The 22,601-nt window shown below is 51.0% G+C and overlaps 3 protein-coding genes across 3 annotated transcripts; 1 reads left to right on the top strand and 2 right to left on the bottom strand.

The window, feature by feature from the left end:
• Positions 1-519: 519 nt before the first annotated feature.
• On the bottom strand, positions 520-12,951 carry NCLN (nicalin). Its single transcript, XM_030966777.1, has 15 exons — positions 12,712-12,951; positions 9,401-9,591; positions 8,407-8,551; positions 7,707-7,801; positions 7,423-7,503; positions 7,107-7,210; positions 6,711-6,799; positions 6,441-6,580; positions 5,885-6,063; positions 5,594-5,681; positions 5,456-5,494; positions 5,191-5,354; positions 4,538-4,591; positions 4,367-4,445; positions 520-3,186 (listed from the first exon to the last, which is right to left on the bottom strand). Exons 1-15 carry the CDS (start codon positions 12,890-12,892, stop codon positions 3,127-3,129), a joined length of 1,689 nt encoding a protein of 562 aa, XP_030822637.1. The 5' UTR covers positions 12,893-12,951; the 3' UTR covers positions 520-3,126.
• Positions 12,952-14,242: 1,291 nt separating this feature from the next.
• On the bottom strand, positions 14,243-15,448 carry S1PR4 (sphingosine-1-phosphate receptor 4). The gene has a single exon (XM_030966827.1). It carries the CDS (start codon positions 15,446-15,448, stop codon positions 14,243-14,245), a length of 1,206 nt encoding a protein of 401 aa, XP_030822687.1.
• A 3,890-nt stretch (positions 15,449-19,338) lies between these two features.
• On the top strand, positions 19,339-21,449 carry LOC115914327 (mast cell protease 1A-like). The gene is made up of 5 exons (XM_030966802.1): positions 19,339-19,399; positions 19,481-19,628; positions 19,822-19,957; positions 20,217-20,468; positions 21,315-21,449. The coding sequence occupies exons 1-5, from the start codon at positions 19,339-19,341 to the stop codon at positions 21,447-21,449; spliced, it is 732 nt and encodes a 243-aa protein (XP_030822662.1).
• Positions 21,450-22,601: the final 1,152 nt, after the last annotated feature.

The raw sequence follows: 22,601 nt of genomic DNA, 5'->3' as shown, positions 1-22,601 counted from the left end.
AAAACCAAGCCCCACAGCAATTTTGGGTATAGCTGTGGTTTTGAATGTCTAAATAGATTGTGGTGACTTCCAGCCACAGATAGTGGGAGACCTAATTCCATTCTGGCTTCAGGATTTTCTCTGCACTGAGTAGAGGAATGGAGTTCATATTGCACAGCATTACTTCTCTCATGTGGGAGATGAACTACAATAATCCAAATTACTCCCAAACAATTCCCAATAGTGCCCATGCAGGTGGAAGTGGACAAAAGGAATTAACAGCTTCAGTTAAACCCTGCTGGAAAACCTTTTTTTTTTTTTTCTGTGAGCTGCAGACTCTGACAGCAGCAGGACAACAGGTGAAGTCAGAGAAATAGCAAAGAAAATGGATTTCTGGCTAGGAGTATCAGCTGCTAGCCACTTGTGTGTGGATGTGGATATAATGCTTTCCACGCTCTTCCCTACAGGTCAGGCAAACTCCTCAAAAAAAGAGGATAGGTAAAAATAAGGGCAACAAGAATCAGCTACACAGAGCTCTTCTGCAACGTTGTGGAGAACTTTTATTTTATCACAACACCTGTTGGATTTCTGCCTTTGTGTTGGTGACTGAACTGATCAGTTATGCTGCAGTGCAGATCAGCTCCAGGGGCTCTTTGCAAGCTTCTCTGTTGACTTACCCAAGGAAACAACAATGTGGGAACTAAACTCAGTCCCAGAATGGGCACTCTGCTCCATCCAGCTATGAGGAAATTGGGATTTAAATTCAATCCCAGGATGGGCACTCTGCTCCAGCTATGAGGAAGTTGGGATTTGACTATCTCAGATTTGAGCATTTATGTTTCAGTGCACGTGTACTTTGATCAAAAGCAAAAACTCTTTGATCTGTTGTAAAAACTACTTTTTATGGCAGCCAGGGAGAGAGACACAAAAGGATTACAGGACAAACTAACATTGTGTGGGAGAGAGCAATGTACCATCCCAACTGCCCCTCAGGTTTATGAACTCTCCTCATTAATCTTATCCATCTTTTTTTTTTAGGTTGTTTCCACTGGCTTCTGGCACTGCATCAGGAGTGTTAACAGTTCATTGCTGACACCACACAGAGCTAAAAGTGTTTTCTTTGTGCTACAGCCTCTGCAAACAGACTGGGTGGAAGTTTTTCACTCTGAACTTTGAGTTTCTCACCTGGAAGACTGAAGGCTGACAGTTTCCACAGCAAGGAACAAGCTCCAGGTCTGTTCTGTTCACTCTTGCCTGCTACTGCCAAATTTTACACTCATCAACTCAAGCTGCAGGAGCATTGCTAATATTATTTTTCTATTTTTCTCAGCAAAGTAATCATTAAGACTGGTGAAATAATCTGCTAGACTGGAGGGAACATCACCTCCTTAAGTGTAACACACCAGAAATGGATGCTGCAGCTGGAGGACTCAAACTATTCCCAAATATTCAGAGCCTACAGAGTTTTTCAGAGAGCCACTGCACCATGTGTGTTCTAAACCCACCCAGCCCAGGGCCTGCAGCTCCCCAGGGCACAGCAGATGCAGTCTCTATGGGCAGAGCATAAAAAGCAGTGGAAAACAATCAAGGTTTGCCTTCCAGCCACTCCAGCAACATCTGAAGTCATTATAAATTCATTTGGCAAAGGAGTGCCATGAGCACTTCAGGCATGCAGAGAGACACATTTCAAATGGGCACTCAAAAGATGAGGAAAAGGCAGATTTCCCTGGGTGGCTGATGGTTCTGGAGTGCTTGGCACCATGCTGGCACCACGGTGAGCCACTGACACCAGCAGGCTTTCCTGGAAAAGACAAGACCCTTTAAAGAACAAATTGCTACATATTTAAAGTAGCAGAAAGGACAAATCCTGGGATAAGGGTACTCCAAGAAGGAGATTAGAATAAAATACACATAGGAGGATGGAAATCAGGGCTTTGGTGCCCATCCAAAGGACAGTGACTGGCCACAACAATCCCTTTTCTAACCAGCAAACAGGAATCCACAGCTAGAATTTTCCTTGCATTCCAAAGAAAAAAGGTCCACCTGAATTCAAAAATAGCTTTTCAGCCTCTGTAAGATATGCTGCTTTAATTATAAGTAGTAGCTTAAATTCTAAAAAAAGTGTCACTGTGGCATGTGAAGAGACCTCATGTACACAGGTTACAGGAAAGGACTCAAAACTTGCTGGGTGGCAGGACAATGCTCAGGATTATCTTCTACACCTACAACTAGCTTAGGGCTTGTAGTATTTCAATAAAATTTCGAGGTCTGAGCTGCTCTTCTCTTGTTATCAACAGAACCAGCTTGTGTAAGTACATGGAGCAGCACAGAACATGATCCTGCAGCAGCTGGAGTGGGGAACACCCCTCAAAAATCAAGCAAGAGTTTAGCACAGAGTGGTGGCAGCTGTGAACTGTTCAAGGACCAAAAACCTCCAGAGAAACCAAGTACACAGCAAAATGCATCCTGCAAGAGAGACAGGATAGAACCTGTCCCTGGCAGAACCCTGATGCCAGAAACCCATCTCAAATCTTTCCTCATTCTGTAATAGCACTCAAGATCACTCCCAGTGCACCTCCTAAAAGGGGAGAGTTTGACTAAAATGCAAGAAGGTGCTTGCTGCAGACACTGCTTGCTCAGCACAACTCCCTGAAGCCAGGCAGTGAACTCAAGGAAGAGGTGCCATAAGGAAACATGCTAATTGCATTCTCTTTAATTTGCATGTGCACTTTTTGGTTTTTTCTTTTTAAAAACTGCTCCAAGTCCTTGTTTGCTGGGCAGAGATGCTGTAGTTTCAGTTTCCAGGTTGTCTGTGTGACAGTGTCCATGAAGGTGCTGGACTTTGGGTGACACTCAAGAGAAGCTGCTCAAAAATCAAACTGCAGGAATTGCTGAAGTCTCTCAGCCTCTCCCTCACCAAAATGCAAAGGAAAAACCAGACATGGTGCAAGTCAGGGGAAGAAGGTGAAGAAAAGCACTTCAAAGGTGCACAGGAGTTAAAATTTCATTTTCTTTATGCCTTCCTCCCCTCTATACAGTGGCAAAGAGGAGACAAAGGAAAAGGAGCAGCAGGGTTCAGTGGAAGGCAGAAGGTTCCCAATGGGCTCACCGATGGCTCAGTGCTGCTGGGTGGGGGGACTTGGTGCTTCACTGCTGCTTGGTTTTAAGGGATAATCTCTGTATCAACTTGTAAAGGAGACCAAAGTGCTGGAAACAGAAGGGAAAAAAAGTAACCATGACAGTTCTAAACACACAGCTTAGCAGAAGGCTTAAAACAATAGCAGCAAATGCAGTGCCTTGTTTGCATGAACCACTCATCCTGAAGATGGAGTGGGACTTGATGGATGAGGAATTATGACAAGGAAGCCAAGTTATACAGAAAATGATGGCTTACAGAAGTGTTTGTGCAGGTCTGTACCACCTCATTGCGAAGATGTGTTAAAGATTTTTTAAATTTTTATTTTTAATGCAATTCTGTTCCCTCTGAAGGCGAGGAGAAAGCTTCAGATTTGAACACATGCAGGTTCCTGGTCTCTATAGAAACACTGCTGCCAGCAGATCCAGGAAGGTAAAAATGAACCAGGCAAACAGAGATTCCCAGCAATTCACAATTCTATAACTGGATCCACTCTTTCCCCAGTGACTTAGAAATTCACTTAGTTCCTCTTTTGATTTTGCTGGGGTTGATTGTATTTTGATTTGATATTTGACAGATGTAACAAGATCCAAGCTTCAAATAATTTCAAATTCAAATAACAGAACTAATAAAGACTGTTAATAGAAATCAAAGTATGTTTTCCCCCTTGTTTATATTCTTACACATTTTAAATGCTTATGGTTTCCCTAAACAAATAATAGACACAAAGTGATCAAAACTGAATGACCTAAAAAGCTTCCCTTTCATTCATGTCCTTCATGAACCCAGGCAGGAACAAAGCCTTGCTCACACTGTCTTGGTTAACACTGACAAAAAAATGACATTTTATTTGGCTGGACAAGGCATGGAGTATCACATTCCCAGAGGCAGGGACACAGGATGTATTTCTGGTTTCACTGAAAAAAGAAAGCAGAACTCTGAAGATGCATTTCTAAGCTGCATCCCAAGTTCAGATATTTCCTAATAGTACAAGCTACAAACCTTTAAATTACCAAGGTAACTAAAATTTGTTGTAAAATTTCAGTTTGGAGCCAAAATAGGTTAGCAAGTGAGTTATGCATGTCCTTGAGTGCAAGAAACAACTCTAAAAACCAGGTTTGCATTAGAATGGCAAGAGACTGCCTACAGCACAGATAAGTGGCATTATTATTCCAGCTTTAGTGCTGGCACTGTGAGAATTTCTGTATCTAACTTGTTTTATAAGGAAAATAATCCATCTGTGTCTCTTACCTGCACTGCAACATAGGCAACACCAAGGTAGGCTGCAATACAGACAGCCAGGAGCAGGTCAAAGATTGCTGGCTTGACCCTGGAATAAGGAAAAAGTGCAGAGAAAATTGCTGCAGCAGTTCCTGCCAGGGGGTGAGACAACAGCCCAGCCTGCCCAGGGGAATTCCATACCTGTATGCATTCATCACCTGCTTCAGCTGGTCATAGAAAACAAACTCGGGGTCCCTGTGCAAAGGAGAAATTTCTCAGATTTTGCTGCACTTCTTGACCCTGCAGTCAGGACAGCCCAGAGCTGTTCCCAAGTCCACCCAACCAAGCAAGCATGACCACCTCCCACACTGGTTTTGAGCTGGTTTTAGTCATCAGGACTTTGTTTTCCTACTCTCAGAAGCCCAAGGACACAATTCAGAAGTCATGCTGGTGTTCAGCTGTCTCCAAAGAGGCTGAACATGAAAGATTCCTCCCTCTGTTCACTAAAACAGCTTCAACCTGAGCAGGTTCAGCAGGATGGAAGCTGTCTTTTTCTAATTAACCAAAACTTAGCCTTCTCCTGCTCTCAGAGTGGGAACAGTGGAACCAAAACAGTTTAAAACCAGGTTTTTCAGACAGAGGGAGCTGCTGTGCCTTGTTCCTGTGCTGTGAGGAATCACGAGCAGCTTTCTCTGGGAGAACACCAAGCATGAACCAAAACTGACAGGAAAGCAGAAAAGAACAAAGCTTTCTTGCATGTCAAGAAACCAGGAAACTGCAGCTCAGAGACAAAATTCTGTCCAGGAGGAAGCCAGTTTGCATGGCCTGGCTGTTTTTTTCACATCTTTTCTCACCGTTTGTCTGCCTTCACATGGTGCTGCTTGACATCCTTCAGGTAACGTCCCATGTAATATTCTAAGGTGTTGAGGAAGGTGCTGTCCTTATCAATCAGCTGGGCAGCCCTGGGCTGGCTGCTCAGCCAGTCCATCACTGACTCCAGTTGTTCCTGCTGGATTTGCTGCAGAAAAATACCACCAGAGAAAAGGAGTCAATCACACATCAGAGCTCTCTCCCAGACTCTGGGTTCCACAGGTTACAAAAATAATGCACTGTGCTTACCATCTGATCTGTGAAGATCTGCATATCTGCAGGTGCTCCCTGCAAGGGAAAATGGAAAAAAGAAATAACCCGGGTTATTGTTAAGCTTGGCTGGGCAGGACAAGTCTGGCCAGCACTGCCACAGTGGGCACCTCTTACCTTTTCTGTTAGATTGTAGATGACCCTTGTCAAAGCCTCAGCAATGATCTGAGTATTCCTGGTCAGTGCTTTAGTGTCTATTCGTGCCCTAAAGCAGAAGAGGGAATCATGAACCTGCCAATGGCATCACTTCCTCCACAAACACCCCCTTTTCACTGAGCCTGAACCCAGAGCCCAACTCCCAGCATTTGCCAGCTGTACCCTGACCACCAGAACAGCACAAGCAGTTGTGAGGCCAGGTTTTTGGGCTGGATTTTGGCTGGATTTGGAGCCCTGGCCAGGGCCCCTCACCTCCTGTCCATGATGCTGTTGCGCAGGCTGTCCCTGTGGCTCTCCAGGTGGGAGATGGTGAACGCCGGCAGGCGCCGGATGGCGAAGCGCTCGTGCTCCCACGCCAGCATGTCCTCTGCCAGGTTGATCTTCTTGTGCACCATGGAGAACTTCACCTCTGGGAACTGGTTGGCAACAACCTGAGGACAAGGGGAACACCACTGGATAAGCAGGCAGCAGCATTCAGGGGTGCTGCCCACTGCAGAGTCCCACCCTGCACTGCCCTGTCTGCCTACACCCACTTCTGTGTGCTCCAGAATATAAGGTGCAGTTACTGATATAATAAAGCTGGTTTATTATTATTTTCAGGTCAAAAAGAGCTGTTTTAATGTCTGTACAGGGTAGCATTTCTAGATCTGCTTCACTTGAGACTGTGGTATGAGGATTTGTCTGAACTTCAAATCAAGTGATCCTACACAATACATGAATTATTTAATAGCACACCTTTCTTCATATCTTCCTTCCCCTCATGGAGAGCTGTATAGTAAGTCTCAAATTCCCAGGAACTTTTCCTTACCATCTCCAGTTCTCTCAGAAATGCATGCTGCAAGGTGCCCTCCTTGGGAGGCTTTGAGACATGAAGATGAAGGCTATTGCCTCTGCCCAGGGTGTCAAGGCAGAGAACAAATGCTACATTGTCCTGCAGCAGGCTGGAATCTGGAACAGAAAAATCCAAACCTTTATTGCTACATCTTGTGCTGGGATTTCCACCCCCCTAAAAAAGCAAGGATTCTCACAGGAGAGCTGATTAATTATAGACTTTGAACACAGCCAGCCCCTTACTCACCAGTGTGGTCCAAATTATCCTCCAGCCACCTCTTAGTTCCTTGATAATTAAACTTGCCACCTCCAGATGCAAAGAACAGCAAGTTGTACCTGCCCATCAAAGAAGCCAGAAAAGGGTTAGCATGCTGCACTCCAAGAATTCCTGCACTCAGGAATTGGAATTGCACTCAGGAATTCCTGCACTCAGCCTTGGAGGTGTGGTGAAATCACAACCACCTGTACCTGACATCCAAGGCAAACTGGCCATCACCACTTCCCACATGGCACAGACTCAGGTAATGGCAGGAGAAATTAAAACTGAGGGAGTTCCTAGTGCTTGAGGATGGAATCTGCTTCCACATCATCCCCTCCCTGTGTCAGCTACACAGATTTAACCCCAAACAGAGCAGTTTCTCACCCAGCATGGGTCCTCCTGTAGGTGTAGAGCCGAGAGAACAGCCTGGCCAGTTCCAGCAGCACTGAGATTCCACTGCCATTGGAGTCAGCCCCGTGGGACAGCCACTGCAGGATGAGGTGGGACAGACACAAGGTGACAAAGCTACACTGGCTCTCAGCCACCAGAACAGCTGCAGGGCAGGACAGCACAGCACTGGGCTCCACTTGTAACTGCCCCACAGCCTTAATGCCAAGAAAAGACACAGAAAGTGCCCCACAGACTTAAGGCAGAGGGAAAAAGGACAGGAACAGAGAGCTGCAGGAAAAAGAATACTCACTGGAGCCACTCCAAAGGAATCATAGTGGGCAACTATGACAACAGTGGGCAGGTCTTCTCCACCCAGCCCTGTCAGCCTTCCCTGCAGAGGAAAGAAAGAGAGCAGTGTCACTGCCCATCAGCTCTTGTGTGCCTGTACAAGGACAGCCTGACTTCTACATTCCTGCTGAGTCTGCTGTGGCCTCAGCTATGAGGACTTCAGATACCTGGCTGAGACTCCCCTGACCAAATGTCTGATAAAATCCCAATAAAAAAAAGAAGTCACCTCATCCATCCACAACTCACCTCCACACTGGGGATGAGCCAGTCATTGATAGCTTTGCTTTGAGCCCCACTGGTCACCATCTGGAAGCCATTGGCAGTTGCTGTGTGCAGCAGAACTGAAACAAAAACACCAAAAAAAACCCCCACAATGTACACCTGGGGATGTTTCATTCCTTCCTTTCCCCTGCTAACTAAGCTTTGGAGAGACCAGCTTTAAACCATTTAAGCCCTCTCAGTTGTCACTGGTATTTATGCAATGACACAATCTTGGGGCTTTTTTATTCTGTCCTAAAATCCCAGTATTTTGGCTGGCCAAAAACTTTTCCCCAGCAGTACTAAAATTAGTCACAAGCAGCAGGTAAATAAAGACAGTCATATTATTTACATGGAAGCATCAAACTGACTTGTGGTCAGACAAAAAGCTTCAGCTCCTTCCAACACACCATCATCACTTAACATTTTCAATGTTGATTTAACCTACTTTTGATTTCTACCTTACTCAGTGTGAAACTGAGAACTTCCTGCAACTGAATGTCCAAATATAGTCAAGTATTGCTTTCTTATACTGTTCTTTTCTTCCACTGAATCTCTAAACACTCTGACAAAGACAGAATAAACACAAAGGTGACAGAACACTGATTCATGGTGCACAGCAGACTCCTCCCAGAGGTGGGAACAGCCCTGTCTTCCTCACAAGTTTTTTCTTCTTGCTAGAACTCACCTTCTGCAGCTGAGGCAGAACCCTGTGATGCAGAAGCAGCCCGTGTTTGTTCATAGATAGACAGCAGCTCCTCATCTTCCACTGCAAAGTAGACTGGCACAATGGTTTCCATAGCAAGCATTTCTGGCTCTATCTCCATGAATTGCTGAAGATTTAAGCGAGACACAAACTTAACATCTGCTAAACACGAGAGGTGTCGCTATGATATTTTATGAAAAATCTTTTTGTTAAGATTTTTTTCTCCTGAAAAGCTGAGAAGCCTCAGAAACAAAATATAAACAATAATTATCTACTGCTGTAGAATGCAACTGGTGCATCTTTGATTGGTCTCATGTGGTTGTTTTTAATTAATGGCCAATCACAGTCCAGCTGTCTCAGACTCTCTGGTCAGTCACAAGATTTTATTATCATTCCATTCCTTTCTAGCCTTCTGATGAAATCCTTTCTTCTATTCTTTTAGTATAGTTTTAATATAATATGCATCATAAAATAATAAATCAGCCTTCTGAAACATAAAGTCAAAATTTTTGTCTCTTCCCTCATCCTGGGACCCCTGTGAACACCACCACACTTGGTGACCCCAAGTGAGGAACATTCCTTTTCCCTAGTCCAGCTGTCTCGGACTCTCTGGTCAGTCACAAGATTTTATTATCATTCCTTTCTATTCCTTTCATGCCTTCTGATGAAATTCTTTCTTCTATTCTTTTAGTATAGTTCTAATATATAATTTTCTTTTAATATAATGTATATGATAAAATAATAAATCAGCCTTCTGAAACAAAGTCAAAATTCTCATCTCTTCCCTCATCCTGAGACCCTTGCAAACACCACCACAGAAAGGTGTCAAGAAAAAAATCAACAACCAAAGCAGAGAAAGAAGTTTCAAAATTAGAATACAATTTGTTGTGCATTACAACAGAATCTTCCAGCCCTGCAGCGTCCAATTTCTCCGATGCAGCTCCCATGGGAAGGGAAAGAAAACTTTTTTGCTTACCCTCACGACATCCTGGGGGACAGAGGAGATGGATCGTGGCAGGATGATGACCACAGCCCCAGCTGACTGGCGCAGAGCCTTCTGGTACTGCTCGTAGGAGAAGTCCACCAGCCTCATCATGACGCAGCGGCGGCTCAGCACGTCCGCTTCAACGGTGCGCGCCTCCGTGTTGAGCACGGCGCTCCTGGTGCCTGCCAGCAGGGAAAGCAGGAGGGCTGCTAAGGCTCTGCACCCCATCCCCCTTGCTCCAGCCTGCCTCCTGCTCACAACGCTCCTGGGGACAGCCTGATGGGCTGCAGAGAGGCCAGAGGCTGCAGAAAGGTGAGTTCGCCTCCTTGTCCTCGTCTGAGGTGGAGCAGAGGTCTGTGGGTTTTCTTGTGCAGCAACATCCTACCAGATCCCTTGTTCCACACCCCACAGCTGCAATTTCCAGTCTAAATCCTGCCAGAGCCCCTTGTTCCACACCCCACAGTCTCACTTTCCAGCCTAAATCCTGCCAGACCCTCCTTGTTCCACATCCCACAGCCTCACCTTCCAGCCTAAATCCTGCCAGACACCCCTTGTTCCACACCCCACAACTTTACCCTCCAGCCTAAACCTGCAAGACCCCCCCCTTGTTCCACAGCCTCACCTTCCAGCCTAAATCCTGCCAGACCCCCCTTGTTCCACACCCCACAGCCTCACCTTCCAGTCTAAATCCTCAACACAACACTCAGGTCACCTGTCTGCTCACCTGCACCTCATAACCAACACACCTGGACACAGCCTGGCCTCTCCAGAGCCTCCCCCAGCTGAAGGATTGAGCTGCAGAAAGCCCTGATGAAGGGACACCAGCCTGGCCCATGTCACCCCGAGGACACCAGCCTGGCCCATGTCACCCCAAGGACACCAGACTGACCCCTGTCACCCCAAGGACACCAGCCTGGCCCATGTCACCCCAAGGAAGGTTCTGGAGGAGCAGGCTGCTCCTCAGGGCTCGCCCTCTCCTGCTCTCAGCTCCAGCAGATCAAATCCCCCACTGGAAATGCAATCCCCTGGGTGCACAGCAGGTGATTGCCAGAAGCTCCTGCATTCCCCAAGGGAGGGCCAAAAGGACATTTAGTGCAAATAGAGAGGGTCAAATCCACCCTATAATTTATAATTCAATTTACTCTTCTATAACTCTGGCACCTCCATTGGAGATCTCATCATTCTGGGTCCCCACACAGGGACAGACAAGGTGCTCCAGCCTCTGTCAAAGAGAAGCATTGCTAAGAACTAGATTTAAACCTGGCTTAGCTTAACTCTGACATTAGTTTGGTCTTGTCAAAGGTCACAGAAACACCTAAACAAGAAAAATCTGCATTTCCCCTGCACAGTATCAGTGAGGGCCACACACCCAGAAACAGGCCAGGCACAATGTGAATTCTCCCCACAGAGCTCTGACACTAAACAAACAAATATTAACAGCACCCCCAGTCCAACCAGAGAAAAACAATTCAAAATGAGGATAATCCCTCCACCATTCCCAAAGGAATGATGTGTAAACACAGCAATGTGTGCACCTGAAGTTCTGCTCTCTCTGCCATCTAAGCAGAGCAGACACAACAGGATTTTCCTGACAGGTTGATTTTCTGTAGTTTCCCTACAGAGAGCTGTGTGTAAATGTAAATCACTCATTTACAAACTGAAGAATTCTCATTCTAGCAGTACCAGAGGAAGTCCAAGCTTGTTCTTAAATTGCACCATGAGTGATGCTGACAAAAAACTCTTCCCTCTGCAAGAAGAGGCTGAGCAGCAACCTGTTACTTGGTATTTTTGGAAAAAAAATACAAGAATCTGGAACAACAAATCAGCTCAGTTGGTCAGAGCATGGTGCTAATAACACCAAGGTTATGGGTTTGATCCCTCTGAGAGTTGGACTCTGTGCTTCTTGTGGGTCCCTTCCAACACAGACTGCTCTGAAATGCAGCTTTTATCCTGAAGGACATCTCAGAACACACAGGGAACAGGAACAGCAGCTACCCAAAGGGAGCAGGAAGGAACAGAGGAAACACACAGCCCACCGAGCTAAAAGGCTCCAGGAAAAGAAACAGCAGAAAAAGTAAACTGGAAGCATCTTAAAAAAAACCATACCTGGCTCTTCAAGAGGTCACAAAATTGAAGTGAGCACTTGGGTAGAGGGGACATTCAGGCAAGCAAAGTGAAAGCCAGCTGATTCAGATCCCTGCTAAGGCTGTCAGGAAACAGCTCCCAGCAGCTGAGGAAAGAGAGAGAGCCCTACCCCCATGCAGGACCTGCCCTGGAGCTCCTGAGGCTGTCAGCAAGAGAGCCCTCAAGGTGTGGACACCTTCTGAGAAACTGATGGAAGAATCCAAAATTAATTTCATTTATTTAGAAGCCAGCAGAAGCATGAAGTGTTTAAGAAGTACACAGGCACAGCTGCATTTCATATCTCATATATTTGAACTTATTAAGATCTGAAAGAATGAGAGATGCTGTCTCATGGACAGCACAAATTAAACCTGAGGCTGTTCATTGTTAAATCTACAGAAGAGTCACTCACAGACAGAACACATGCCCTGGCCTGGAATAAAATCTCTACAGAAGACCCAGAAACAACCTTTGATTCTGGTTTGTGGGCACACAGGGGAGGAGGCTGAGGGCTGCAGCACCTCAAGGACTCCAGCACAGGGCGTGTCTCTGACCCAAAGAAAGGTGTTGCACAACCAGCAGGCTGTAAGTGAGAGAACAGAGGAAGTAAAGGTCAGTTCTAACACAGGGGGAGGACAGGCTCTGAAATGGAGCCATTGGAGCAACACAGAGCTGAGGATGAGGAGGATGAACAGCAAAGAGGAATCAACCTGTCAATAAAGGAGTCAAAGGCAAAAGGACAAAGCTGAGCTCACACCCGAGTTTACCACAATGCAGGACCCCAGAACACAAAGCCCTCAGCCCACAGACCGGGGCTCCTTGGCTACCTCCGGGTCACCCCCGTGGAGCTCCAGCCCCTCTCCCGCTCGTGCCGAGCCCGAGCAGTGAGACCCGGCCGGACGGGGCCCTCTGGGCGGTGAGACCCGGCCGGACGGGGACCCCCGAGCAGTGAGACCCGGCCGGACGGGGACCCCCGAGCAGTGAGACCCGGCCGGACGGGGCCCTCCTGCGGCCTCCCCTGCGCCTGGGCCCGGCCGCTGCCGCCTCCCAGAGCCCCCCGAGCCCTCCCCTAGGCCTGGGTTCTCCCCGGGCTCGGAGCTCCCTTCCCACGGCCCCACCAGCTCTGAGGGAGCCGCTGCCGGCAGCACCGGGCCCGGCCGGGCCGTGCCGTTCCTCACCGTAGGGCTGCCCGCCCAGCTCATACTGCTGCATGCGGTAGACCGTGAACTCGTGCGCCGCCTCGGCGGCGGGCGGCGGCCCCAGCAGCAGGAGCACGGCGGGCACGAAGAGCAGGACGCTGAGCGGGAGGCACGAGGCCTTGAGCACCGACTCCAGCACCTCACCCGCCTCCTCCAGCATCGCCGCGGCCCCGGCCCGCACTGCGGCCTGCTCGGCACGCACGGCGCACCCCGCGCCGCACTACGGGACCCGTAGTTCGCTCGCCGCCGCGAGGGGCGCTGGGAGTTGTAGTCGCCGCAGCCCCGTGCGGGCCGCGGTGCCGCCCCCGCCTTGGCCTGCAGGGGGCGCCCTCATCCCGGCCGGGAGCTCCCGAGCGCCCCCCAGCGGATGGGACGGGATGGGATGGGATGGGGTGGGATGGGGTGGGATGGGATGGGATGGGGTGGGATGGGATGGGATGGGATGGGGTGGGATGGGGTGGGATGGGGTGGGGTGGGATGGGGTGGGATGGGATGGGATTGGATGGGATGGGATGGGATTGGATCCATGGGATGGGAAAGGCCAGAATGGGATGAACAGGATGGAGCGGGATGGGATGAATAGGACAGGACCGGACAGGATGGGATGAACAGGACCTGTTTCCCCCTGAGCAGGCAATCCCCCTGTCCCAAGAACACGAGGGCAGCCCCAGCTGTCCCCAGACTACAAAAGCATCCCCCAGGCAGTACCTTGCCTCCAGAGGAAAAAAATCGAAGCAAATCAACCCAAGGCTTTCTGATCACTCTGATTTATTGCAAAACAAACGGGCTGCATGCTCAGCTCCTGCAGAGGGGCTGGGCCAGGTCTGTGAGTCCCCAGTGCCTCTGTGTCCTTCTGGCATGGTGAGCGGAGGCATTTGGGTGCTGCTCTGGTTGTTCCCCACATGGGAGAACAGAAGAGCAGGGATCTGAGGCACAAACTGGCCGTGTCTTCAGGCCCAGGATGGCACTAGACTCCCCAGTCTCTCTGGGCACCTCCTTGTGCCCGTGCCAGTGCCAGCCCTGTCACTGCAGCTCCGTCACAGCATTTGTCCTGGCTCAGTGCCCAGCCTCTGCACCCTGGGGAGAGTCTGGGCTGTGGCTGCAGCCCTCTGCCATCCTCAGGCTGGGCAGGACATCAAGCTTGCTTTCCTTCCCGGCAGCTGTGCCCATCACAGAAGGTCCCAAAGGATTCCAAAACCTTGGAAGAGCCACCTGGTTGAGAAAATCCACCCTATTTTCCAATGTGCCCTGGGGCAAAACACCCTCAGGTGGGCAGCTACAGCACCTCTGCACACCCAAAGCTCACACACAAAACCTGAGCACTGCAGCTGTCCCAGCAGAGCATCCATCCCAAAATGTCCCTGTGTCTTTCACTCAATTCTAGGAGCAATTCCTGTCCCTGTGCTGCACCAGTCTGGCCTAGTTCACAACTGTTCAGCCTTGCTACAGCCCTGCCAGGCCAGGAGCAGCCCCATAAAGTCGTGGGGGCTGTCTGGCTCCTCTTTTCCCCTCACAGGCTGGGCAGATTGCTCATCATGCTGGAGTTGCTGGACAGAGGCGCCCTGGGCCGAGCGTTCTGGGCCACGGCGCTGCGGAAGCTGTCCCGGCAGCGCAGGGAGCTCTCCGTGGAGGAGCCAGAGTTGATGTCCGAGATGGCCACGCAGCTGCCAGGCCTGCAGAGCCCAGCCCTGACACAGCAGCAGCACAGCAGGCTGCCCACGGCGCGGCGAACCTCCACGCTCCGCAGCGAGTAAATGACGGGATTGACCCCCGAGTTGAGCAGCGCCAGAGCCAGGGTCCAGTCCAGGCTGTGCAGGTGGCTGCAGGCCCCGGTGTCGCAGAACACATCCAAGAGCAGCAGCACAAAGAGAGGACTCCAGCACATGATGAAAGCCCCCAGGATCATCAGCACCGTCTTCAGCAAGCGCAGGGAGCGCCGGCGGCCATGCCGGGAGCAGCTTTGCCTGGAGCTGGCCTGCACCAGGAGGAAGATGGAGATGTAGATCCCGATGATCCCCAAGAGGATAACACTGAACATCACCACGGAGAACAGGATATAATTCTTGGAGTAGAGCGGCAGGAGCACGGAGCAGGCCTGGAAATCGCAGAGGCAGTTCCAGCCCAGCATGGGGAGCAGGCCGATGGCGAGGGCCAGCAGCCAGCAGGCCGCGATGAGGCCGCGCAGCCGCAGCGTCTTGCTGGCCTCGCTCTCGGCGATGGGCCTCACCATGGCGCCGTAGCGCTCCACCGCCGTCACCAGCAGGCTGAAGGTGGAGGCCGCCAAAGCCACGAAGAGGATGCCCTCCCTCAGGAACCAGAGCTGAGGGGACAGCTGGAAGGTCTTGCTGCCCGACAGGCAGAGGTTGCACAGGTAGGCGATACCCGCCAGGAGGTCGCTGAGGGTGATGCTGGCGATGCAGGAGTAGACCCAGCGGCGGCCCCGCAGGCAGCGCAGCACGGCCAGCAGCACCAGCAGGTTCTCCACGATGATGAGGCAGCTGATGATGGCGAAGGCCGTGTGGAGAGGCCCCATGCCCTCGTCGGCGGAGTGCCGCTTGCTGAGCTTGCCCGAGAAGTTGTAGTGCTGCAGGATGATGTTGATGTTCCTGGCGGCAGCCAGCTGCAGGCAGGAGGCTTTGGGGGTGAGCAGGTGAGCAGAGTCCAGGGGAAGGAGGAGGGAGCGATTCACCAGCCAGCTCAGCACTGGAGCAGCCATCTTCTGAGCCTGGGTCTGCACTCAGGGGGTGCTCGATGGAGGAAGGGTCAGGTGGGGCTTGGGGCAGAGCAGATCCTCTGTCTGAGGGCTGGAGCCAGCCCTGCTCAGCGGAGGGGAGAGTCAGAGCCCTGTCTGCCAGCCCTGCAGCGCTGAAAGAGCAAGGGGAGAGGAGGGTGAGGTGTTTTGTAAGTCCACCCATGAGCATGGGCTTCCTGTTGTTTAATAAAGTTTCCTGTTGTGAATGCCAGTATTGACATCTCTTCTAACAACTGTCATCATTTCTTGGTAAGGGTCTGGTTATTCTGAGCTTTGCTGTGGTTGTGAAGGTGTGACATGAGTGAAGAAACGTGCCAGGGTTGGAGCAGGCTGCGTCAAACAGGGACAACACCTTGATGGGTGGGGTCTGGGAGCCTGAACAGATCCCAGTGCTGGTAAGAGCAGCCAGACAGCTCGAGACACAAAGTGCTTTGCTTGCTGTGCTGCTCAGCTCACCCCTGAGCCTGGCAGAGAGCCACTGCCTCTTCCTCAGCTGCCCTGTGCTCAGATCACCCCTCTTCAGGAGGAAGATCCATGCTGTCACTCCCTGTGCCCAGCTCCTGCCACTCTCTCAGAACACATCCAGACACATCCAGCCCTGTCTGTGCAGCAGCTCCTGGCCCCTGTGGGGCTGCAGCTGAGCCTCAGCCCCTCCACTCCAAAGGGAACCAGCTGCTCCAAACTGAGCACGTGCCCTGACACTGCTGCTACACCTTCAACTCACCAAGCACCTGCTAGACATGGGCCAGGATCCTCCCACAGGCAGGGAAGGAGGCAAAAAGCTGCTGCTTCTCACCTGTGAGGAGGCACAAGGTGAACCAAGGAGCCAGAGCATGGCTGAAATGTTCATTTCCAGCATTGGCCTAATTCCTTGTGTTTGCAAAACTCAACAGGAGAGCCTTGGAACGTGCTATACCCGACTGTGGCTGGGAATTTGCTTCAGGACTCACCTGTCATGGCTTGTGGGAGGCTCTTGCTGCCCCAGGGAGGTTCAGCAGTGCTCTCCAGCTCCTTGGCTGAGGCCCAGCACGGTGCAGGCAGTGGGGACAGCTCCTCGTGCAAAATAAGTGAGGCTTCTACCCACCAAAGTGACAAAAGGGGAAGTTACACCATCAACCACATCTCTGAGCTGGGTGGACCCCACCCAAATCAGCTGCACAGAGGCAGAGATGAAAGAAAAGCAGAGCATCTTTTAACTCGGGGTCTCAGCAGAAGCTGAGCCCTGCTGTCCCTGGGCTCTCACTCCAGACTGCCAGGAAGCCATGGAGATGTCCCCAGGCTGAGAGAAAAGAGCAGAGAGCTCTTCCCTCAGCAGGGAGCTGTCCAGGGAGCCCATGGACTGATCCCAGCCTGGATGGCAGCACAGACAAGTGGAAAATGCAAAGGAGGCTCCTGCAGGAAGCCACGTGCAGGCAAGAGTGGTTCTCATCAAAAGCTGAGGGCTCCATCCTCCACCCTCACCCTTTCAGCTGAGGTTTTGGCCTTTTCTATCAGCAGAGTGGAAAGAAACTCACACTGATAAGGTCAGCAGATGACCCCAGATTGAAGGAGAGGAAATCAGCAGGAAGGTTGGGCCACGAGCGCAGGGCTGCACGTTCAGCACCAGGAGATCAGCCCCAAATTCCCCCCAAATCCTTGGAATCCAAAGGGTCAGGGTGACCCTGGCACATCACCCCTGTGAGATGTGCTCTTGCCTCAGGGAGAACCTCCAGCTCCTGTGTCTGTTCAGGACAGAGCTGGTGGAATGTGGGAAGTGGATTTGTAGAGAGTTTTTAGGGCTTGATTTAGGAAATGGATTCGTAGATAGTTTTTAGGGCTTGATTTAGGAAATGGATTCATGGAGAGTTTTTAGGGCTTGATTTAGGAAATGGATTCATGGAGAGTTTTTAGGGCTTGCTTTTAGGAAATGGATTTGTAGAGAGTTTTTAGGGCTTGATAGAAAGTTCTGGGACTCTGAGTCTGGGTCAGGAAAAGGGTATTGTCCAACAGTGGAATGTTCCTGGAAGATCAGAGGATGGAGAAACTTGCCTTGTCAGGGGTTCTAGTAGCTTCTCCAAGAGCTGGCAATGTTTGAGTCTCAGGGATTCCTGAGGGATCTGTGGAGAGGATGGGACTGGGGCAGGCAAACCCTTCTGCTCGAGGCAGATGAGCTGCTGGGACAGCTTGAGCCCCTCACCCTTGGTGTTCAGCTTCTCTGGACCAGCAAAACCTGGAAGGATCTTCCTAAAAAATGCCCCTTCCACAAACACATCCAAGCCAAGGAGTCCCCAACTCATGACTGAGGGTTAATGGGGTCTCAGCCCCCACACAAAGAACTCCTGCTCTGTCTCATCCCCATTGCTCTCTGCAGCCACAGCCTGAGCTGGATCTTGGCCCTTCTCCCCTGCTGCCATCCCAGTTCAGATGTTCTTTCTTTGAAGCCAAGTGGGGCAGGGGGAGGGGGGACACCCCCTCCTGCAACATTTCTCGTCTTTTCCCCTAAGATCAGAGCCAGAATCTGCCTGAAACTGCCAGAAAATGCCTGAAACTGCCAGAAAGTGCCTGGTGGCTCTGAGTGCTGGGCTGGGAAGGGTCATGGGGGGCACAGGGAGCACCTGAAGCTCTCTGGACCTGCTCCAGTTCCATGCCTGAAGCAGTTGTTGATGGATGAGGCACCTCAGCATCCCTGGCACCCTCCAGAGGTCAACAGGAAGGCCAAAACACCTTGGCCTCAGAGAGAGGAACTTGTCTGCGCTCAGAGAGGAGCAGGAGAGCAGCTCAGCTCCCTGTGCCCATGGCCTGTCCCTCCTGTGCTGGGGCTGCTGCTCCCAGGAGGGTTTCCAGCCACAGATTCTGGGGGGGGGCACAAGTAACTGCAGGGCAAAGACAGCAAATGACGAGCACAAGATAAAATATCGACGATTCCTCTTGAGGTTTTCCTGCTGTGCTGCTGCACAGTCCTGATTAAAGCTTGCGCTTTCAGATATTAAGATTTTGAAAAAGCCAAACCATGGGTTCAGCTCTGTGGAGAGCTCAGTGTCAGGCAGCCCCCGGGCTGCACGGCCCCAGCACAGCCCAAGGCATCCACTTGCAGGTGTTTTTTTGCTGCAGGAAGGGTGGAGCAGGCTTGGTTTAAAAATGACTGATCACTCCTGGCAGTTGGGTGGTTGCACTTCCCTGCTTTGGTCTCTTCTGCTGCACAGAACATTTCCCACATCCCAGTCCCCAACCTTCTGCCCCCAAAGGAGCCAAGAAGAACCAGAAAAGCCCCTCTGACCTGGGCTGACCCAAACCCTGCAGATTTGACTTTTCACAGTGCTCAAAAACCATCCCAGGCACAGCTGTTTGCCCTTTCATTTAAATTGGGTGGTGGTGATGGTCAATCTCTGTAGGAAAAGAGGCCCTGTAGAGCATTTCTCAAAGGAAAACAAGAATATGAAAGAGCAAATTTCAGGATTGTCTCCTCTAGACCACATTCACGTCTTTAAATGGCCAAGTTTTTCTGATTGTTTTTTTTTTAAGTGGCTTTTTTTAAGAACCTTACATTTCCTCAGAGCAAAACCATTAAACAGAAAGTGTGGGAGAAATATGAAATCACACCTCCAAACCACCTCTATCTTGCTGCCAGCACCCCCTGAAGCTGTGACTGTGCTGTGCCAGGCTCTATCTGCCCTGGCATTTCCACCCTGGGCTATATCTTCCATCAGTGCCAGTCAGGGCCATGTGGGCACTGAGCTGGCCAGGCCAGAGATGCCCTGATTAACCCAATCAGCCCTTTGCACATGGTTTCCTGGCTGCTGGGCACAGCTGCCTGCAGGCTATAAAAGCAGCTCCTGGCCAGGGGCAAACTCAGGATTGCACCCAAGTGGGCAAAGATGTGCCAGCTTTGGGCAGTGCCAGCCCTGCTGCTGCTCTGCTGCCCCTGGGCCAGTGCCAGTGAGTCAGGGCTGTGCTGGGGGGCTGCTCTGGGGCTCTCAGCAGCCCCTGGCTCATGCTGGGCTGGGTTTTTTTCTGCAGGTGCTCTGCGGGATGGGATCGTGGGGGGCCACGAGGCACGGCCCCACTCGCACCCCTACATGGCATACCTGAAGATAGTAGAGCACGGGTACTGTGGGGGCTTCCTGGTGGCCCCTGACTGGGTGATGTCAGCTGCACACTGCCTGGGGTGAGTATTGATATCGAGGTTTTATCCTTTTTGTTCTCCCCTAGCCTGGAGTGATTTTGGAGCAGGTCCCTCCTGCGCTGGGCAGCTCTCTGCACCTGCCTGTAACATGAGTTATATAAAATGAGGGAGGAACGGAGGGAGGGGGTGACACCCAGCCTGATTTCCCCTTTCCCCCTCTTTCTGCCATGGCCAGGAACACCACAGTCATCCTGGGGGCTCACAACGTCGTGGTACCAGAAAAATCCCAGCAGGTCCGGGGAGTGCTCAAGTACCACAAGCACCCTGAATACAACGACATCACCTATGAAAATGACATCATGCTGCTGCAGGCAAGGAGTTCTGAAGGGACAGAGGGGCTGGGGGGCCACCAAGGGCTGGGTAGAGCTCGTCCTGACTGTCAGCTCCTTCTCCAAAGCTGCTCTTGCCCCAGCTGCTGGAGGCTGGGAGGGATGTGAGAAGGAGCCATGGGCAGGGGTTGGAGCCTCGTGTGGCTCTCACAGCAGCTTGCAGAGCCTGCTAGTCCCTCCCTGCCTCTGCAGAGCCAATGTCCTGCTCACAACCCTCTCTGAACGCCCTGTTTTCCCTCAGCTGACATCAAAGGCCACTCTCAATGAATACGTGCAGACCATCCCTCTGCCCAGGACTGGCAGCGACCTCCCCACGGGCACCAAGTGCATGGTTGCAGGTTGGGGTCTGATCGACGAGGACAGGGCCGCCAACAGGCTCTTCGAGACCCAAGTGTCCATCTACAGCCGCAGGAAATGCAGCCTCTTCTACCCACACCTGGATTCTGGCATGGTCTGTGCAGGCAGCTTCCACCAGCTGAGGGATTCCAGCCAGGTAGGGGAGGGCACAGGGGATGCTCTGGCACATCTTTGCCCACTTGGGTGCAATCCTGAGTTTGCCCCTGGCCAGGAGCTGCTTTTATAGCCTGCAGGCAGCTGTGCCCAGCAGCCAGGAAACCATGTGCAAAGGGCTGATTGGGTTAATCAGGGCATCTCTGGCCTGGCCAGCTCAGTGCCCACATGGCCCTGACTGGCACTCATGGAAGATATAGCCCAGGGTGGAAATGCCAGGGCAGATAGAGCCTGGCACAGCACAGTCACAGCCTCAAGGGGTGCTGGCAGCAAGATAGAGGTGGTTTGGAGGTGTGATTTCATATTTCTCCCACACTTTCTGTTTAATGGTTTTGCTCTGAGGAAATGTAAGGTTCTAAAAAAAAGCCACTTAAAAAAACAATCAGAAAAACTTGACCATTTAAAGTTGTGAATGTGGTCTAGAGGAGACAATCCTGAAATTTGCTCTTTCATATTCTTGTTTTCCTTTGAGAAATGCACTACAGGGCCTCTTTTCCTACAGAGATTGACCATCACCACCACCCAATTTAAATGAAAGGGCAAACAGCTGTGCCTGGGATGGTTTTTGAGCACTGTGAAAAGTCAAATCTGCAGGGTTTGGGTCTGGGAGCAGGAGCAGCTCCCAGAGCAGGTGACAAGTGTTTGAGGACAGTCCCCATCAGGATTTGCCTCTCTGGATGTCCTGGCACCAGCCACAGGGGTAGAGCTCAGCCCAGCTCCTCCAAATCAGGCAGGAATGGAGCCCCAGGGCAGGGAGGGACCAAATCTGTTACCAGAGGCAAGAAAAAAAAATTCTGTTACCTCTAAAATCAACTTCATCTCTTCCCAGGGAGATTCTGGTGGGCCCCTGGTGTGCAATAAAGTGGCACAAGGAGTTGTTTCCTTCGGCAATCACTTCCCACCCGGGGTGTACGCCCGCATCTCCAACTACCTGCCCTGGATCAGAAAAGTCATGAAGAAGTAGTGACAGTGGCGGTGGCAGAATTTCTCCAGCTCTGCCGTGGCCCTGGACACTGCAAAACTTCCTTCCTGCCCCTGCTGAAGGCTGGAATCCCTGCTGTCTCCTCAGGAGCCCAAGTGACACTTGAGTGCCCTTCACTGGGTCCTGGGGCTGCTGTCTGTCCCTTCCTGCCTCAGGGCAGGGTTAAACCCCCCTGGCAGGAGCAGAGGTGGCCCCAGATGGCACAAAAAGAGGCTGTGCCACAAGAAACCCCACTTCCTTCAGAGATAACCCTGTTCCTGCTTGAACCCTGCTGCACTTCGAGTAAACGCAGAGCTGCCCCTCCCAGCGTGTGTCGTGTGTGTTTTTTGTGGCCTTGCCACAGAGAGAAATGTTTAAATCACATGTTTAATCTTTGAATCACATTTAACAGGAGGGAGGCTCTGGCTGCTGCACCTGAGAGGCTGCAGGGACAGCAGAAATCACAGCTCTGCACCCTCAGTGTGTGGCAGAATCAGAAATAAGAGCTGGGCTTGCCCTTCCTGGGGTCACAGGGGTGATGGGTATGGGAATGTGCCTCCTGTTGATGGAGTGACAAAATTATCTCTTGTCCCCTCAAAAAGGAAAGAAGCCCAGAAGTTTCTCTCTTCCATTAGGTGACAAAAGCCGCCTCACAGGCCTGGGGGACTTCACCTCAAACTTAAAGATAGCTAATTAGACAGAAGCCAAAAAATCCTGCCTGGGCAATTTACTAGAAAAAGAAGAGAACAAACTAATCACTATTGTGAGGTGTTTTACCAGGGGCAAGAACCTCTTGCACCTGTCTCAGTTTTCCCCTGTTTGTTATTTTGCCTTTTATTAAACCTTTTTGTTTCCAACACTGCCACAGCAGCCATCCCGCTGATTTTATGCCCCCAAAAGCAGCTGAGCTATCTTGGGTGAGTACCAGACCTCCAAGAACTTATGAGACCTGACTCGAAGAAGCTACAATTACTGATGAGGAGTAAAACTGCCCAGGTAGGAATGGGCAGAATGACGGGCACACATCCCTTCACCAACTTCAGTGTGGTGCCACCCTCCTGGGAGCACTGGCAGCAGGGATGTGGGCACCAGCAGTGCCCAGGGCTCTGAGGGTTCCATCTCTGCAGAGTAAAGGCTGCTCCCTCTGAGCACCCC

This window comes from Camarhynchus parvulus, chromosome 28 (assembly GCF_901933205.1).
Source record: "Camarhynchus parvulus chromosome 28, STF_HiC, whole genome shotgun sequence".
Classification (NCBI taxonomy): domain Eukaryota; kingdom Metazoa; phylum Chordata; class Aves; order Passeriformes; family Thraupidae; genus Camarhynchus; species Camarhynchus parvulus.
Note: the sequence above shows the minus strand (reverse complement) of the source record. Positions and strands in the feature narration are given on the sequence as shown.